General features: G+C 42.7%; 1 protein-coding gene and 1 non-coding gene across 6 annotated transcripts in view; both read left to right on the forward strand.

The window, feature by feature from the left end:
* Positions 1 to 4,189: 4,189 nt before the first annotated feature.
* The window catches only part of hoxc10 (homeobox C10), a 219,035-nt gene continuing 203,467 nt past the window's right edge, over positions 4,190 to 19,757 (forward strand). For 4 of the 5 annotated variants that reach the window (XM_062971624.1, XM_062971625.1, XM_062971627.1 and 1 more), the window contains exons 1-2: positions 4,190 to 5,138; positions 10,819 to 10,958. In XM_062971624.1, the coding sequence (XP_062827694.1) occupies positions 4,286 to 5,138; positions 10,819 to 10,958 (993 nt within the window). In that variant the 5' untranslated portion in view covers positions 4,190 to 4,285. Of the gene's footprint in view, positions 5,139 to 9,354; positions 10,162 to 10,818; positions 10,959 to 19,757 lie in introns of those variants that run through there. The other variant, XM_016991113.2, reaches the window with a different exon arrangement.
* Positions 12,141 to 12,233, forward strand: mir196a-2 (microRNA mir-196a-2). The gene has a single exon (NR_129898.1). It is a non-coding gene; the product is annotated as a microRNA mir-196a-2 (primary transcript).

The raw sequence follows: 19,757 nt of genomic DNA on the forward strand, positions 1-19,757 counted from the left end.
GTTCAGGTATGATCGAGACATCATTTTGCAAAAGTTCTCTTCAAGGTATAAAAATATGTTTCCACTCTTTTGGCCGCATTTTCTCCCATCTTTCCAGCTCAAGATTCTGTTCAATTTCTCCTGCCCCTTTCTACTCTTTCTTCACTCCCTCCATGTTTTGGGACTCAAATTGTTTTTTAAATAGGTTGCTGTGTGTTTTCCGGGCTGTATGGCCATGCTCCAGAAGCATTCTCTCCTGACTTTTCACCCACATCTATGCAGGAGAAAACGTCAGGAAACAATGCTTCTGGAACACGGTCATACAGCCCGAAAAACTCACAGCAACCCAGTGATTCTAGTCATGAAAACCTTCCAGGACACATTTTTTTAAAAAAAAATCCGAACTAAAGATCAACTAGTCCACACACAGCAAAAATGCCACGTGAGAATAATACCACTCCCGAATCTGCCACAATAATTCCCTCTTTCTCTTTTTAAAGTTTAGTAAAGTGTCTCACATATGTATAGAAACACACACATGTATTCATATACATAAATATATTATCCACAAATGAAATCCGCAAGATGAATGATATTTCGAAGTATATTTAGGCTGTGTTTCAAATATGGGCGCCGTTTACACACACAAATACACATATCTATGCGTAGACACACAAGCAAACGCGCGCACTTATATACTTATGCACGCTGATTTCTAACGGAATGTAAAACCCAACAAAGCTCCCCAGAGCAGGCTCTTCTGGTCTTTATTCCACACACAGGCTTTCTCCTTTTAAGTTTTAATAGCATTTGTTGGTATTTATTTTCTGCAATTAGAGGGAAGCATTTCTCCCAACGGGGGTTCTACTTAGGCTGATGAATTTTATTTCTCTCCCCATTAATGACCCATGTTTATCATACTTCTAATTATTTTTTAACTTTAAGCAATATTCCGTCTCCTGGATACATTCCCTGACATCCCCCTCGCCTGTTCCTTTATTGGCCAGACCTGCCAGGGCTCTAAAAAGCCAGAATGAGGCTCAGCAATGGCACTTTTGGGGGGCGAGGGAGCTGGCCCTCTCTTCCAGGCCTCCCGCCCTCCAGCTCCAGCCACCAGGGCCATCTTTTTGTGTGTTTGTGAAAGACTTTGACCGTCAGTTCCACCAGAGACGTTGAAAATTCTCCCCTGCGTGCTTGAAAAAGGGAAAGATGGCTTACACACCCACGCTCATGACATTTCTATTTATATATAAAGCCACAGTCAAAAGCACCTATATGTGTGAGTGTGTATAAATACACACATATATATACACACACATACATACATATATATGTATACACACACATATTATTCACCAGCTTTGCACATTTGGAAACACCTCTGCCTTGTCTTCAGGGATATGGGTACAACTCCGTATCTACTGAGAATTCCTTGGCGGTGTGTGGGTCTATGAAGAGAATAAAAATCACATTACTTGACAGGTTTCGCCACAGTGCGGTTTGCACATTTCTCTTCCTATAAAGGAAAGGTGGAGGGGGGAATAAAGAGAGAAATATAACACACGCAAGAATGCACAGCAGTAAATAAGGATATTAGAGACTAGGAAACATATTTTCATTTTTAACCAAACAGTCTGGGGAGTGAGGTCAAACGTGGGTCCTCCACCCCACCCTTCCAGGAAAACAAAATAAAAATAAATAAATGCACGTGTGAAAACCTCTAAGGCTTCGGTGCCTAAAATTATGGAGTTAGCCACATGATCTGATTTTTAAAAAAGAAAGAAAGAAAAAAAGAAAGAAAGAAAGAGAGGAAAGAGGGGGGTGGGTGGGGAGAATGAGGGAAAAGTCATATAATGCCAAACTGCATTGGTCTTTAATTTCATCACCTATAAATGAGGAAGTATTGGTTCCCATGCTAAAGTTTTATCCTTTGCTTATAAATATTATGTGGAATTTTCGTTGGATATCATAAAACTGAACGATTTCTATCAAACTGTTTTAAAAAGACCTATGCAGATAACACAAATAGAGGCTATAAAGTGGCAAATAGCTTTCCAGAGGAAGCAAACGGCTGTTTAAAGTGCAGGGAAGCTCTTAGAAGGGCTGCATTTCAGAGTGGGGCGGGTGGGAGGGGTGGGCTGGGCTGGAAGGGGCTTCGAGACAAGTCGGATGATGGCGTTTAAGACTTCCTTGGCCTACGATATTAAAACTTCTCACCCTTGAAGATGGGGAGTATTGGGGGGATTGGAAGCCCCCCCCCTTTCAGCTTGGAAGCCCTTTCAAAGCAACAGCCGAATGGAATTGTAAAACAAGGTCGGGGGTAAAAATGGATTGATAAAGATCTGCCTTGGCTTTAGAGAGCCAACCTTGCATTTTAAAACTGTAAACATGCACAGCCCTAAATGACCAAATGCCTTGTTTCTCTCCTCTAATCCCGCACGGTGTTTATTTCTCTTTCTTTTCCCAGAAAAAAAAGAGAGACAGAAAGCCTCTTACTCACCCCTTGAAAATGACTATGAACCCTTTGAAGGTTTGCAATCCTTCGTCATGATCTTGAGATTCCGCCGCCTGGCTAATCCCCCCCTTGCCATTATTCTCATTATTATTTGTTAGTAAGCACTGCAGCATCTCTTTAGATTGGGTTTATTGAGAATTCTTTTTTTTTTTAAGAAAAAGGAAACAAAAACAAGATGATCCCCAAACCTTGCCAAATTTAATATATGCTAAAGAACCATTTGACTTAATTGCAAACGTATAATAAAAAACAGCCACAAGGAAAACATCAAATCCAACATATCTTTATCTCCGAAATACCCGTTATTGTTGTGTGAGCGTTATATTGACAGAGAAAGAAGGGAGAAGAAAGTGTTAGGATCATAAAGAATTAAGCGAGAGTAAAGCCAGGAAATTAACTAAGAAGATATAAACATATACATAGACTTTCACACAGGCACAGAGACAGCTTTGGAGGGTAACGGAATCAATGAAAACTATATCAGATGAAAACTGTGTTTGAGCGGAAATTCTTTCTGGAGAATAAAGCCTTCCTGGAACATCCCACAGTCTGAATTTTTATTTTATTGGAATCATTCCTTCCAAGGGAGGAGGAAGCATCCACATTTACGTTCCCAGTGGAGAGTAAGCCTATATTCTTTTTCACTTATCTATTTATTTTTAGGCAATTCTGCCTCGAAATATGTATTTCAAACCTAGGCAGAGTTCTGGACTGTTGAGTGGATAAAAAGAGGAGTGATTTTTCTTTTCAAAAGAAAGACAATCCCTATTAATTCAACATTTGTTGTGGGGCGATTTTATTTTTAAGGACTGCAGGGAAGGATCAACAGGCAGAAAACTTTTTTTGAAAAAGAGAAGGAAAAAAACTCTTTTTGAATAAATAGTTGCACCAAAAAATACTCACTGGGATTTCAATTATTAAGCTGGTTTTTTTTACGCAGGAAACACCTGGATTGAATAAACTGACTAAACTAAAGGCGGTAGCCTAGAAAGCCAAAATAAGAGCAGTAATGCTTAGAGTTCTCGAGATCTTTCCATCCTCTTTGACTTCAGGGATTGCAGATTATTTCCCTCACGAATGAAAAAAGGGCAAGCCAGTCAAGTATTTGCCAAGGAGCACAATTATATTTTCAGGGAGCATCTTCTTCCATGCATTTCAAATTTGAACTGGCGCCTGGGAAGAAGATAGAGAACAAAAAAGGGATTTTTTTTGCTTAGGAGAAGAGATGAGAAGGGGAGAAAGTTCACTTTAGGACTTGAGGATAGATTTAATTATTTGCCACCACCCACCCCTAAATATATATATACACACATAGATATTGTCTTGGGTTAAGGAGATAGGAAATAGGGGTAAGGATGGAAGGACAGAGGGGGAAATAAAGGGTGATTATTTGCTGACCTTTTAATTTGAATTTGACTTTGCTTCTATTTAAGCGCGGGCTGCCTTTATTTTGCCCCACTCTGCCGTAGACACGCGTTGGTTCATTGGTAAACAAACTGGAGGGAAAAGGGGTCTCTCTCTCCTTTGTTCAACGTGAAGGTCCTGGGTTCTCTACCCTCCAGAAGCGGATAGATGTCGCTGTTGCTCCACGCTGGTTTTCTCCTCTCCCGACAACTTGACCCCGGTGACGTCACCGGCGTCTGAATCATCAAGGCCATTTTCAATCCTCATTGGCCTGGCCGTCACGTGGTTGGGACCAATGCGTGGATAATTATGGTGCTGATATTTTTCCCTAAAAAAAAGATGTCAGCCCCTGGCTGTAGTATTCCTCTTTAAAATCCCTCTCTGAAAATGTCATGTCCCAACAATGTGACTTCTAACTCGTTTTTGATGGACTCCTTAGCCGGTACCTGCAGAGGGGAGAATTATTCCTCTAACCAAGGGATGTATATGCAGTCTGGGAACGACTTCAACTGTGGAATGATGAGGAACTGTGGCATCATCCCGGCTCTTTCCAAGAGAGACGAGGTGAATAACGCCAGCCTGTCTCTCAACACCTATCCATCTTACCTTTCTCAGCTAGACACCTGGTGTGACCCCAAAAATACTTACCGAATCGAGCAACCTGTTGCGAGGCAACTCCCCTCCTGCTCCTTCCCCACCAATGTCAAGGAAGAGAATGCTTGCTGTATGTACAATACTGACAAAAGATCCAAAAGCGCCGCTGAGGCCACCCTCTACCCCAACCAGATGCCTGAGCCTTGCCTCAATGACCATGAAGTCCCCGTGCCCAGCTACTACCGAGCCAGCCAAGGTTATTCCTCCATGGAGAAGGCGCCCAACTGCAGCAACCCCAGCGAGTTTGAGGCAAGTTTTGAACCCAGGTCGAGCCTCAACCCAAGGAGCGAGCTTCTGGAGCAACCACCACCGCCTCCGCCACCTCCACCTCCGCCACCACCTTCTCAGCAGCCACCACAACAACAACAGCCACCACAACCACAGCCGCCGACACCATTATCGCAACCAGGAGCTAAAGCCAGCTTCCCTGACAACACCAAGCCCGAGAATCCTCAGAACAGCCCCGCCAACGAAATCAAAACAGAAAAAAGTCTCCCTGTGGCCAAAACCAGCCCGTCGGAAGCTGAGAAGGACCTGAGCAAATGCACAGACACCAGCACTGACAATTCTGACAACGAAGCGAAAGGTAAGAGGAAAATCTTCTTCACCTTGGGGGAAAAGGAGTGGAAAAGCTTAATGAGAGGGCTCGTCCATACCGTTGCTACTTTCGTTGGAGTTGTGGTTGTTTTTTATTGCTATATAATTATGGCTGTTGTTGTCGTCATTATTAATGCAGTTGCGCCTTCTGTTTTTATATACTGCTCAGAAAGCAATGCCTGAAGGGGTGGCAGTTCCATCAGAATTGGCTAACTTTTCTCTGCACCCCTTTTAACGCAATAATGTATCCATGTTGGCATAATGTATCTCCCTTTCCCTCATTGGTCACCAAAAATAATTGTCTTCCCCGCCTTAAAAAGCAAACAAACATGCTTGTTTCTTCTGTCTGTTTTATTTGCGAAAATTTGATTGCTTCCTTGGCTAAATAGCCCACCACATCAAAATTTAGCAGTAAATATGGGCAGCAACAGTCAACAGTGCCAACAACAACAAGCGGGATCAACTCCTTGGGAAACAAGGCGGCTAATTCGGTTCCAACGAACTCGAAGTTGACGTTGTTGTGTTAATTTTCTTTGCTGAGATGTCTCTGTTTGGGGTGCAGTTGGAAGCCACTGCCGCCCATTAAGTTGTATTTGGTTAAGTTGGACTTGTGGTAGGAAGCTTCATATCAACAAATGCTCTTTTATCGTGGAGAGATCTTTTTAGAGACTTTGTCAAGGTTAGAAATATGTTTTCTGTTTGCCCTCTGTGACACTTTGTTTGAAACTCCGCTTGCTTCTTTTTTCCCCTCCCTTTCCCCCATTGGTCACCCAAAAAATTGTCTTCCCCTCCTTAAAAAACAAACAAACAAGCTTGTTCGTTCTGTCTGTTTCATTTGGGAAATCGGGTTGTTTCTGTGGCCAGAAGAGAGAACAGGAGAGGTGTGGTGGAAATGGTGTGCCCAACACTTCAGGCTGGACTTGGCGGTTGAGTTTCAGGATCAATGCTGCATTCCTGTTTGATAACCAGCGGCTCCCAGCTTCATGAGTCTGTTTGGGGTTGAAAACAGATCCCAGACCATTTACTGTTTGGGACATCTGTTTGATGTTTGGGCGTTCAATGAGGAGAAAAAAAAGGTTTTTTTAAAAGCTTTGATGGAGAAGAAAGTGGTGCTCCTTTGGAAGCTGGATTGTGCTCTTCAGGTAATCCTGCAGAGCAAGTTCTCTGTGGTCATTTAGGTCCTACTCTGGAGAACTGGGACCCCAAAAATTTATTTAAGATTCTAGAAAGGAAAAAATGGGGGGCGGTAATAAGGTGCGGGGGGGGGGAAGTGGGGGAGGAGAGATGTGTATGAGGACCCCAAATCTGTTGTGAGGGGACTCAGATATGAAAGAACGCTTTTCTTGATTTGAAAAGAGCATGCGAAGCGGAATTCTCTCAGAACCTGAACATTTGAGCATATGCTGGTCAAAGAAACAGAAGAGAGTTGCATATTTGTGTGGTTATATGTCCTCCTGTGTTAGCACGTGCGTGGGACACGTACATGCATACCTGTAGTACGTATGCATGTATGGCCCCGACCATACATATGCATTCGTGTTTTACCAGCTTAGGCTATCACAAAAGAACCTAGGTTTTCATTCCTTCGTTTTCATACCTGATGTGGCATTTGGTTTTTTCATTCTAACATGTATATGTGTCTGCTTGTGTGTATGTATATGTGTATCTAACTATCTATCTATTCAGAAAGAGACACACATACATGGTTTATATATATATATATCCATACCTATCTATGCAGAAAGAAACGCACCTAGATAGTAATATATATATCCATATCTATCTATGCAGAAAGAAACACACATACATAGTAATATATATATATCCATATCTATCTATGCAGAAATAAACGCACATACATAGTATAATATTATATATATAATATTATACTATGTATGTGTGTTTCATATATATATATATATATATATATTCAGAAAGAAACACACATACATATCCCTATCTATATATCTATATATCTATTTATCTGGTGTGTGTGTGTGTTTTGCGTGTGTGCGTGCTTTTTATTCTAAAATAATTGACAAACGGATTTTTTTGGATGCATCCAAGAGGGAATAATTTTGTTTGCCAATTCAACTGACATAACAAAGAATACATTTTTGGTTTGGAAAGTCAAGGTTATTTTTTTCCATAAATGCAAAACAAACACAAAAACAATTTTTTATCTATTTGCAAACCTTAAAGGCGCTTTTTGCTAAATGCCACCTCATGCCCTATATAGGCGGGAAATCTTTTTTATTTTTTTTATTTTTACAATAAATACAAATAAAAGCTAAACATGGTCGGCCTTTCGATGTGGAATGGGAAGAACAGAAAAACATTTTAAAAGGTGATCCCACCCTTCCTTTTTTGTTTTTGTTTGTTTTCATGGTAGTGATGATTTTTCACAGTGAATCCCTACGAAATGTTCCACCAGGAGGTTCAAACTCTTCTCTTCTCAATTTTGTTTCCTCTCAATGGAGAAAAGACGTAATTCACCACAAATCCAACATTTATGTATATGTAATGTTGGATTTGTGGTGAATTACGCCTTTTCTGCATATATATATCCCATATAGGATATATATGTGTGTGTATATGTGTGTGTATGGAATATTGGATTTGTGGTGAATTACGTCTTTTCTGCATATATATATATACCGTGTGTGTGTGTGTATATGGAATGTTGGATTTGTGGTGAATTATGCCTTTTCTGCATATATATATGTGTGTGTGTGTATGGAATGTTGGATTTGTGGCGAATTACACCTATATATATCCCACTGCTCCAAGGGCACTATATATAACCCCCCCCTCTCTCTCTACACACACACACACACACATACATATACATTTGCATATATGGGGAGTATATATCTATATAGTGCCCTTGGAGCAATGGGAATTGTGTGCATGTGCTTGTTGGCTTGCTTTTGGTTTTGTCTCATTTCCTCCCCCTCTTCTTTTGTTCCATATGATCCCTTCAGGTCCATCTCTCTCGCCCCAGCCACGTCCAAGAGAAGATCAGGGCATGGAGTTGAGAGTTTGGGGCGTTTGCAGGGTTCAATGGCAGTGTTGGAGAATGATAGATGCACCTCAATGGAGGCCAACGAGGTTTAGGTGTGTGTGTTTGTAAGGAGGGTGGGGAGGAACATATGACTGGCCTCTGAGAATTGCTTGGAAGAGATCTGGCAGCCCAAACAGACCCGTTATGTTTCAATGGTGGCCAACATCTCCCATCTATCCCACACATTCACACCTTAGACAAATGTTCTCAGGCTCTGGCTGCCAAAACCTGTGCATGTCCACATTCAAATCCGAGGTGTTTATGTATCTCTATGCGCGTCTGAAGTGTGTGTCGGTGGCCGCGCAAAGGGCATGGCGTGTCTCTGCGAGGAGCATGGCTCTTTGGACAAGGCTAACATTTTTGGGGTTTGATCCAGGCAGATATGTGTGAGGTTGTTTGTTCCTCTCTTTCTTTGCCTCTGTCTTTGTGTTGTTGTTTTTTTAAAATCTCCAAATTGTAAGTTTATGTTCTCCCATAGTAAAACGAGGGACTTCCTCAGAGGCTTAACGCCCAAATAAAAAGGAAGTCTGGTTCAAGAGAGAGAGGGGGGCACAGCTAGTTAGGAAAATATATTTGTCCCTTAAAGAACATTTCCAGAGTCTTGCTGTGTTTGGTCTGGTTCTGGATCTCAGAGGATACTGGCAGAGAAAGCCTCAGAAAAGATGGTATGTCGGGCTAAAAGGCACAGCGAGAATTAAAACATGGGGTTTAATTTCTGAAAACCTGGGCGGAGGGGTCTAACTTATGGGAACAATGTCACCAAATGATACCCTGTTGACTTTATCTACCACATGAGAAACTCTGTAACGCCCTTTCTGTTTTTAACTAAGGGTATCTATCCCTTCCTTTAAATATGCATCCTTTAAAAGCCCATGAAGCCAAATATTATTATATTATTTTGCCTTTTGACGTCCAGGTGAGCAAAACCCACATTTCCCTGAACCAAAAGGGCTTGTTTAATTAGACTTCTAAAATCTGCACAGGGAACTGGAGACATGACCCCTTTATTTGAGCTCAGGATAGAGATTCTGGTATTAACAAAAGAATCTGCTTGATAAGAAACTAAAAAATCGAGGTGCAAGCTTAGGAGGCTCCCTTTGCTATTCCAAGGATACTTATACAATAATATTATTTTTAACAGAGGATATAAAGGCAGAAAACACTACAGGAAATTGGCTGACAGCAAAGAGCGGAAGAAAGAAAAGATGTCCTTACACTAAACACCAGACGTTGGAACTGGAGAAGGAATTCTTATTCAATATGTACTTGACCCGTGAGCGCCGCCTGGAGATTAGCAAGAGTATTAATCTAACAGACAGACAAGTCAAAATCTGGTTTCAGAACCGCAGGATGAAACTCAAGAAAATGAACAGAGAGAACCGAATTCGCGAACTGACTTCCAATTTTAATTTCACTTGAAAATCTTCACAAAGAGGAGGGGATTGGGGAGGGAGGGGGGAAGGAGCCATTACAAATCTTGTGCAGTATTTTTTTTTAATTTCCCTCCCCCTGGGTATCAAATGCATTGCCTATGGGAGGGAGCTGGGGAGAAGGGGGGGGCAAAGGGTGGGGGCAAGAATCAAGACCTCAGGCTCGTGTGCAGTTCTATGATTTGGGTATTTACAGTTTGTAGAGAGAAGGTGCATCCATCGGTATAAGCATGAGAATCTATAGCATAAATAAATAAATATATATCTATATATATTGCATCAATGTTTCTATGTAAAATAAAGAGTAAGGTGGTTGCTTTTTAAACAGAACAGCTTCTAAGACGTTTTAAGTTATTCAAGAGCAGCACAAAGAAAAGGAAGAGGGGGGTGAGACTGAAGGACCTATTTCTATGCTTTTTTATGTTTAGGATCCTAGGTGCGTCTGAAAGTTTGCTTTTCATATCCTAGTGTAGTTTGCCTATTGTATAATAAAAAAACAACGACTAAAATGAATTTCATATGTGTCTGTAAATGGAAGTAGCAGTGGGAACATGCTCACGTTTGTGTAGTTATGCGGTCTCCTTCCAATGAGGTGGTACTATGAATCATTATATTTAAGAAAAGAGCATAATAAAAGCAGTATTGATATCTTATCATGGAGGGTGGGTAGGGAGGGAGTCTGGGGTGGGGTTTTGGGGGAGGTGACTGTTATTTAAATATAATCTGTATGTGTTATCCTTTGCATGTATCTTCCTTTATGGAGCCAAATAAATTTCTTAGAACCGTGTACAACTGGGTATTTTTCAAACTGATTTCCACCACCCCCATCTAGCAAAAAAGCACGCCCCCCCTTCTCTATGTAGAGTATTTTTTTCCCCAGGACTCATCCTTTTTAAGGCTTTCAGGAGAGTATCCTAGCGGGTTTAATATAAGTGAGAGACCATAACGTTGATTTAAATATTATCCAGGTGACCACAATAAGTCAAGGTCATAAAACAGTAATGTCAGGACAGTCTTGGTAAGCGCTGGAGGTGGATTTTATGATCTGCAAATATAATGTGCTGCAGCAGTAAAAGATGCATTTAAAGGTGACTGTGGAGGAGGGAAGCAAGTCAGAAGCTGAGCTGCATTCTTGGGATGCACACTCCTCATGGCTTTGGGTCTTTTTTTTAAAGGAAAGGCACGCTCCTTTTACCTCCCCTGGAAGAATCCCTCTATAAAAAAACAGGAATACACTTTTTTTAAAACAACAACAACAACAAGGAGAAGAGCAACAACACAGAAAATGGGAAGTCTCGGTGGAAGACGTGTAAAGGTAAGACAGAGGATTTCTTGGCTAAGATACATGGCAGAGGTACAAGTGGATTTCTGTTTTTGCTCTGTGTCTACTCAAGGTAAAGGCAGCCTGGAGGTGAACTCCACTTTGAAGCTGCATAGCTTTTGCACGGATGGGGCGTTAGGTTGGCTTTCTCCGGAGTTGTCTTTTGGTTCGAGTTTCCTTATTCCTGGGTGACAGCTCATTTTCGATCAGAATATGCATGGCTGAGGAACGGTGGTGCATAGATTTCCATTTCCATTCCCACAAACACCAGCTACTCTACCCCACCCTACTACTCCTTCATTTTTGGGTTGTTTTTTTTTACAAGTAGTAACTTACTTGTGGTGAAGTTGAGCTCTTGTTAGAGGCAGATGTCATAAGGTCTTGGGTCTTTGATTATTTTTATTTATTATTATTTTTACAAAATTAAAATTATGGGTGGTGATGGACTTTCTCAGTCCCAAACACGTTTGCAATGGAGATGATTCCCTTCACATGCCTTTTGATTTCGGAATTTGGGCTTGCAAAGGCAATGGGAGGAAAATAGAATAAGGATACTAATACTAATAGAATAAGGATACAACATTTGGTGGCGTTTGAGAAGGTTGTGGACAGTGGACACACACATCCACCCGCGTCCCCCTTTCCTTTGTGGATGTGTCTCCCGTGATTTTCTGCCCCCTTTTCCTTGGGAGAGGCTGCTCTGGCAAGATAGCAAATGGATCCGGCCAGAGCCGAGGCAGTTGGCCAGTGAAGGATCGTGGAGTGTGCTATAACTCAAGATATTCCAGCGGCTCCGTTAAACGTTTCAGCCGCAGAGACACAGACAACTAGAGGGAGAGTTGTCTGCAGATTCTATTAAAGGGAGAGGAGGGAGGGAAGAGGAGGAGGAGGAGGAAAAGGGGGGATCTTAATGAAGAGATTAAAGATGTTGCCTTAATTTGAAGAGTGTTTTCTTGAGGGATGATGCTTTGGCACTGGCGTTGCTTGCCTTCTGACTTTGAAGAGGGAGACAGTAGTGACATTACAGGAGAGCCCACATAGGGGTCGGACGTCTGGTCTGGTCTTCTCTCTCTCTCTCTTTCTGTCTTTCTCTTTTTCTTTCTTCCCTTTTCCTCCACACCCCCTTTCTTTTTTTTCGGTCTTTCTGAGTGCGGATCTTCCGCCCTTCCATGCAGCTGATCCGTGGTTTAGGTAGTTTCATGTTGTTGGGGTTGGCTTTTAACTCGGCAACAAGAAACTGCCTTAATTACGTCAGTTAGTCTTCATCAAGGGCAACCTTCTCTCTCTCTCTCTCTTCTCCCTCCCTCCTCTTTCTCTCTCTCTCTCTCACCCCCCCCCCCCCTCACTTATTTACACACAACGAGACCAGAGCCGAAAAGACAGTGCGAGGGGTGAAGCAAAGCTCGGGAAATGGTTTCAGGCAGATGGATTTTGTTCAAAAATAGTATTGAGAGGGGAGTGGGGTGGAGAGAAGAGAGACCCAAAAGGGGGGTCTCGGTTGCATTGGGAAAAACTGATTATCCAGACACTGGCCCCCTCGTTTTGCCCTAAGCGTTTTAACCCCCCCCTCACCCTCCCCCCTCCAACTACATATCGCTGCTTATGGACCCAGATGCATTTTCTGAGTTGGTTTTGTTTCTGACTAATGGTGTTTTGGAGCCGGACAAAGAGAGAAGCTCAGTGCTCACCAAACGATTTGAGTTTGCTCAAGTTAAGGCTGCAATAGTTGTCTGAGTGTCAATTGCGAGTTTTCGGTGTCCTTCTCTCCCTCACGCCCTCCCTCCTTCCCTCCCTCTGTCTCTTCTTTATGGGCAATCCATGGCTATTCGGTGTTGTTCTATTCGGATTTCGGAAAGGCTCTAAGCTTCCTGAGCTCAGGATCTTTCCAAGGAATATACACTACGGCAGTTATTCATATGTGTCTCTGTCTATGTGTGCGAGAGCTCAATAAACCTGGCGCTGGCGATTGGAAAGCTAACATTACAATCTAGTTACTTCTGTGGCAGTCTCCTGTTGCCATATCATGGAGTATTAAATCAGAGAAGTTATCGCATATTATGTTCCTTGAAGGTGCCCCGAAGAACAAAGCAGTTCAATGGGAGCCAAGGCTCACGGTTTCTCCTTAGGAATCCTGTACAGCTCAGGTTTAAAAATTAATAGCCATTTTACATGCTAAAAACAAAAGAAAATCCACCCTGGGTTATCACTTGCAGAGGCTCGTGTCTTGTGGTGGCTTTCTGAACACTGCCTGGAACATAATCTGCTTTATTCTCCCCCTCTGTTGAAGAGACCTATGGAAGCTAAGTAACTGTTGACTAAGAAAATGACTCTGGTCAGTTGGAGGATTAACAAGTTGTTGTGGTGGAAGAGGTGGACGTTATGATGGTCTCGAGAAAGAACAAGGACGGAAATTGTTACTTTTCATTGATTTTTTTATTTTTTAATTTTATTTATTGAGTGTATTTTTTGGGGGGCGGGGGACTAAACACAGGGAATTAAAAGGCAATTGTTGTTTTTCTCTTCTTTTGCTGTTCCGAATATTATTGCGGATATGAGAGATTTTCCCCCTTTCCCTCCATTGTTATCATTCCTTTCGTGGGTTCAGAGTTATACTCTAGATATTCTCAATCTCACACTTAATATAAAAGTGGTTTCCTCAGATCAGAGCAAAAAGTGATCCAATTTGATGTGAATAGTTCAAGAAGGAAGAAAGAAATGTGTATAATACGGTTGTGTTTGGTGTTTTTCTCACCGCAAAGGGAGGTTGTCCACTCTTGTCATTTCCCCACCCCCCTTTGGAAAGTGACTGGATTGTGATTACTGTTATTGTTTTTAGTCATCACATGTTGACAAACTTTTCTATAGGCAGAAATGGGGCGATTTGGTGCCCCCGCGACTGAAAGGACACATTCAGCTTGAATTGGCAGTAGTAAACATGGCCTTCCAGGGGCACTTGAAGAAGACATAGCTAGACTGGTTTTCGGCACGGTGGCCTCGCTTTCTTGCTTGATTGTTATATATACTTTTTAAAAGTCCCTGAAAGCCCAATGGGGATTGATTTTTGGCTCAGAAAAGAAGCCAAGCGGTTATATTCGGGATCTTTCCAATACTGAATACTCCAAATGCCATCAGAAGTATGAGTATTTCCATAAGGAAGGCTAATACATATAAAGATCCACCCCATTGTGCTTCTTGTTCCTGTAAATTAGCATGGGGATAGATAAATGACTAATCATGGTTCCGTAATTATTCGCAATAGTCCTATGGTAGTTGATGGATTTCCCTATTCATTATTGAGAGAAAAGTTTCCCCCTTTTTTCAAATTAACAACTCTCAGATAATTCCCTCTTTTTATTTTATAGCGGCATAAGAAGTATGGTGAGATATACACACACATCAGTTATGAAATTTTATTTCTTCCCCCCACTATGCGCACACGTACAGAGAGAAAAGTCTCAAGTAATATATGCTTAATCGACCCAAGTCAAGAAATGTAATAAAAGTTAAATCCTCCCCTACTGTGTTTTCCCCCTTCTTTCCTTTAAACGATTCTATTAGATCTGGATGAGAGAGGAGAATTTACAGACTTACGCCTAATAACGGCACATTCCTTCATCTCTTCTGTAAGAACATGCGTAATTATGAGGATTTCGTGCTGTTTTGTCTACATCTCCCCCTCGACAAAATATTGTTTGGCTCGCTCGCTCAACATATTTTTCGCTGGGGCTGTTGTTGGGCTTATAAAATATGTTCAGCATTCCAGTTTGTTTACAGTTTCTCCATTTTTCTTGGGTCTGGGGCTGTAATTCTGCGTTTCACAGCAGGTGTAACTTCCCAAGGCTTGTGTCTTTTGTTGCATAGGCAGACAGAGCGCGGGGTTGGTTTTGTTTTGTTTTCCTGAGAGTTTGGAAGGTGATGGGAAGAAACACACTCACAAACTGTGTAAAAACTGTATGGTATCAGACTCTTCGCTAGATATTAGTTTGTGAAATTGTTTGTCCATGTCCACATGAAAAAAATCACATTAGAGGCCACAATCCAGAACAGGGTCAACTGTGCTGCAATATTTTTGACTTGAATTGCTTCAAAGCTTGTTTATACTTGTGCTAGATTTTTTTTTCATGTCTCTGTGCATCTTTCACTCTATGGATGGATACCGTTATATAATATTGACTTGATTACTTCAAAACTTCCTTATACTTGTGCTAGAATTTTTTTCCATGTCTCTGTGCATCTTTTGTGTATGGATGGATATCATTATATAATAAGTGTGTAATTCATGTCTTTGTCTATCTCAGTCTAGGTAAATATTACATATATGTGCATGTATATTATTTACCCATATCTGTATATATTGGATGTGGTGATATTATGTATTATATTTATTATGTACATATGTGTTATGGTTGTTTTTATATGTCTATAATATATACGTGTTCTTTCTGGCTCTCTCCTCTCATTTTGTGTCCCACTATATGAACAGGAAGGTATGTCTTTGCAACTATGGAGAGAGCAATAGTTAAGACGGTGGGGTTTCTGTATATTATGATCAAGTATGGTTTTACAAACTCTTATTGCGATGTGATCAGTGTGGACATACATAATATTGAAACCTGAAAATAGAAGCGGTGTGTGTGTGTGAAGGCAAAGGATCCCCTCGTGTTTTTGTCTGGCTTCTTTCCCCCTCTCAAACAGTTGCTAGAAAGCTCACAGGAAGAGCCCCAGATTGTGTCAAAGCCCAGGGTGGTGTCTGTGGCATAAGGCTGGTTACGTGTCTGTCCAGAGAAAGTTGCTTTTACTCAGCCCTGAGGGAAACTTGCCCGCCGAAAGCAGGTACCATTAACCGAGGCCTAGCAGACTTGAGGGAATCTGCGGCGTGGGCCGTGGCCTGCATCCGCCTTCAATGAAAACTTGCCCTTGTTTATAAAAGCCAGCCTCCCCTCGGTTGGGAGTCCATCTCTAACACCTTCCTTTCCCAGCCGACTCGATAAAGCAGACTCTAAACTGAAGACACCCTGAAAACAGACCCAGCTCTTTGGCGAAGATCCTCACAGTCTTTTTGCTAGGAAATAAGACAATCCTGGAGAGAGAATTATAAAATTATGTCTGTGTTATTGCTCCCAGTTTTCCCCTTTTCTTTTGCTTGGGGAGTCTTTCCATGTCCATTTGTGTACCCTCTGGCCGGGTCTCTGTGTGTATGTGTATTTGAATGATTCCATAAAAGGGAGCTCTCAGGCTGCGGGGACCCACCATTTTCTGTCTGGTTTCAATGTTGGTGAGTCGCAACACCCCGCCTCTGAATTTGTTTCTTCCCTTCCCTTTCTTCCCTTTTTCCTAACCTGAATTTTTCCCAAGAAGGACAGGGCAACCACGGTCCCATCCACTGGGTCCTGAGGTTTAATTGCACTCCGGAATTTATTGTCTTCTACTGCTCCCAGCCACAAAACAGTCTGGAATCCAAAGTCATAACATCTGACAAAATTCTTCGCAGCAAACCAGGGGGCGGGAGGGAAAGGCAGGAAAGCCATTAAACAGGTACCAACGCCTCCCGAGTAAATTTCCCTGGGATGAGCATTTTCTGGGGCCTCCCTCCCTCCCTCTCTCTTCCCCTTTACCCTTGAGTTAAATATAAAGATCATGTCCACTGGAAACAAACCTAATTGCCCGTCATTAAAATAGTTGGTCCCGAAAAAAATCAAAACGAATCAACTCAACAACATTAACAAAACCACCCCTTGATCCATATATTTTTCAGAAATAAAGGTGAATATGTAATTCAGCTACCCTGTTGCAAAATGTTCTCCTTCCCATATTACTGTTTACATAGCTAATATATTAACACTGCTAGTATTTTTCCTACCACTAGGCTATTAGATTTTTAAATAAATATATATATTATTGTCAGACAATTACTAGTAGAATAGAGGTGTACATATTGCATTACCTTTGGCTTCCCATGGTATTTAGGGATCATTTTTGGAAGATATAGAATAAAAGGTGCCAAGGAGATTGACGGTAGGGTTATCACTCTCTGTATTGTGTTGTCTAAGGCTTTCATGGCCGGAATCATTGGGTGTCTCCGTGTTTTCCGGGCTGTATGTTCCAGAAGCATTCTCTCCTGACGTTTTCCCCACATCTATGGCAGGCATCCTCAGAGTTTGTGAGGTCATAAATGTGGGCGAAACGTCAGAAGAGAATGCTTCTGAAACATGGCCGCACAGCCCGGAAAAGTCACAGCAACCCACTCTCTGTATTGATACCGTTTTCTCCCTAAAGGGGGAAGGAGAGGAGTGGGGTGGGAGAAAGAGAGGCTGGGAAGGGAAGAGCAACAGGGCGGTGAAATCAGGAGAGAAAGAAGGGTTTAAAAGAAACGAACTGATTAATTAAACCCAATTCTAAGCACCTCTTCTCGGAAGTAAGCTTTGGAGGGGCCCTTTCTTCCAGCCAGGCTGCCGAGCTCCTTAAAGGAAGGGAAGGAGAAGGAGGGGGGAAGTGGGGAGGCTGTTCTCTGCCTTACTCCGCATGGGGAAACTTCAAGGCGCGGACTTCATGCTTAGTTTGCTTTCACTTATGAAGGGCTGTCAACACTGCGACGCCTCCGAGTTTACAGCTGGGGAGGCCTCGCAGGGGCTGCGAAAACCCGGGCCAAGGAAAAGAGAGGGGTGGGGGAGTGAGTCGGAGGAAGGGGAGGGAGAAAAGTGGGATTTCTTTTCTTGTCTTTCTTTTTTAATCCGAACTTGACGGTGTTTATTGAACCGAGTGGGACACTCCGAGCGAAGGAAGCCGCCACAGGAGTGGAGAGAGAGAGGGATGTGTGCCAGAAATGGTGGCACGTTGCTCTGTTCCGAGTTTAGTGGATGCAAAAAGGGAAAGGGGGAAAGAGAAAGACCCCAGACATATCCCTCGCCCCTCCGCGAAACTGGGTTCGGCCGCCAGAGACGCACGGGAGCCATTGACCCAAGAGGCCTTCTTCGCCGCATCAGCTGACCGGGAGTCCCAAGGCGTTTGGGGGGTGGTTGGGGGCCACGGCGCTGCTCTAGGCCTGGAGCCGGTTTCCAGGAAGGGATGGTGTCCGGTCATGGAGGGAATGGAGGCCTGGAGTACAAGAGGAGAGGAGAGGAGGGATGCTTCAAGGCAGTCAGTGCGTTTGAGGCAGGAAGGACTGAGATAGTGGCTGAAGAAGGGAGGCGGAGAAGGTGAAACAAAGTTAGATAGGCTTGGAGTCTTACAGTCCTTGGAAGCAAGAGGAGGAGTCTTCTGACAGAGACCTGCAGCGATCCAGTTCTGTGCAGATAAAGTTGGGAAGCCTCACAAGGCTTCACTTGATAAGCAGAGCACTTGAACAAACATGGACACAGCATATTATTTGAGAACATAGAAATGCTGGATCACTCTAACAACCACTATGTCAGGCTACACAGAAATGCCATTGAAATCCACAAGCATGTGGACCATTTCAACAGAAAGGAGGAAACCATGAAAATGAGCAAAATCTGGCTACCAGTATTTTAAAAACTCTAAAATCAGGACAATAAATAAAGAACAACAATTTGAAAACAGGGGATTTCCAGACATCAAACAATTAGGGCCAGCTAACACCTTCCAACAAAGGATTCCCCTCAGGCAAGAATCAGCCAGGTCTTGAAACTGCAAGGCTTCCCAATGCTAATCAAGGTGATTAATTACAACATTCACACTTGCCTCCGACAGACAAGAGTTCTTTCTCCCATCCTGGACCTTCCACAGATATTTAACCTCCCTTGCCCTAGTTTCCAACAGACCTCACAATCTCTGAGGATGCCTGCCATAGATGTGGGTGAAACGTCAGGAGAGAATGCTTCTGGACCATGGCCATACAGCCCGGAAAACTCACAGCAACCCATTTATTCCAGCCATGAAAGCCTTCCACAACACATTCTCACAAGGAGAATTGTGTGTGAGTGTGTGTGTGTGAGGGAGACACTGCCCGGGTCTGCGTGTGTTTCCTTCCAAGACAAGCTTCCTTTAATCACACACATATACACACACACAATATGTATGTATTTCAAAAATGGCGGAAGTAGGTTTGGAGCTCCTAGTTTTTAGGCTCAGGTCTCAACCGAAGAAGATCAATAAATATTATCAATCAAGGTCACTCCTCCCTCTGTTGTCATTCACGTCACAGATGACGATGAGATTTTCCCCCCTGAAAAAATGCCTGTTATTTAAAATACATTGTTCCCCAAAAACGACCCGCCTCCAAAATAAAAAATATATAAATAATATATATATTATATATATAATTTTATTTCGAGGTGAAGGAAAGAGGAGACGCTGGGATGGGCCACGTGGTTGTGGAGGTGATTGGCTTCTATGAGAGAAGATGCTCATAGAAACAATCTCAGTCTCTTGCAGTGGCCGGAAGGAGTAGAAAGGTAGCCCTTCCGCCCTCCAGGTAATTAAGAATGAGATTATGGATGCCAATATTTCCCCTCTTTCTCCCGCTGGGGGGAAAAAAATCTCCAAAAGAAGAGCATTTCAGAATATATTTCTCCAAGGAAGTTTCCTCAAACTGGTAAAATCAGAGGCGTGAAGACACAGACCCGGATTATTTTCCCCTGCAGTGTCCTAGGAGCAGTGCGGTGCTGAAGAAGGCAGTGTAGCAATGTTCTGCTCTTTCTGTCTCCAAGGCAGAAGGGTCTCTCTCCATCCCTGCGGATCTCTGGGCAAAATGCTGCTGCTCTTTTCCTCTCTGTTGCGACGGCGTCTCCCGGGCGCAGGACCCCTTGAACGAGGAGGGCTTTGCACTACAAG

Source organism: Anolis carolinensis, chromosome 2, assembly GCF_035594765.1.
Source record: "Anolis carolinensis isolate JA03-04 chromosome 2, rAnoCar3.1.pri, whole genome shotgun sequence".
NCBI lineage: Eukaryota > Metazoa > Chordata > Lepidosauria > Squamata > Dactyloidae > Anolis > Anolis carolinensis.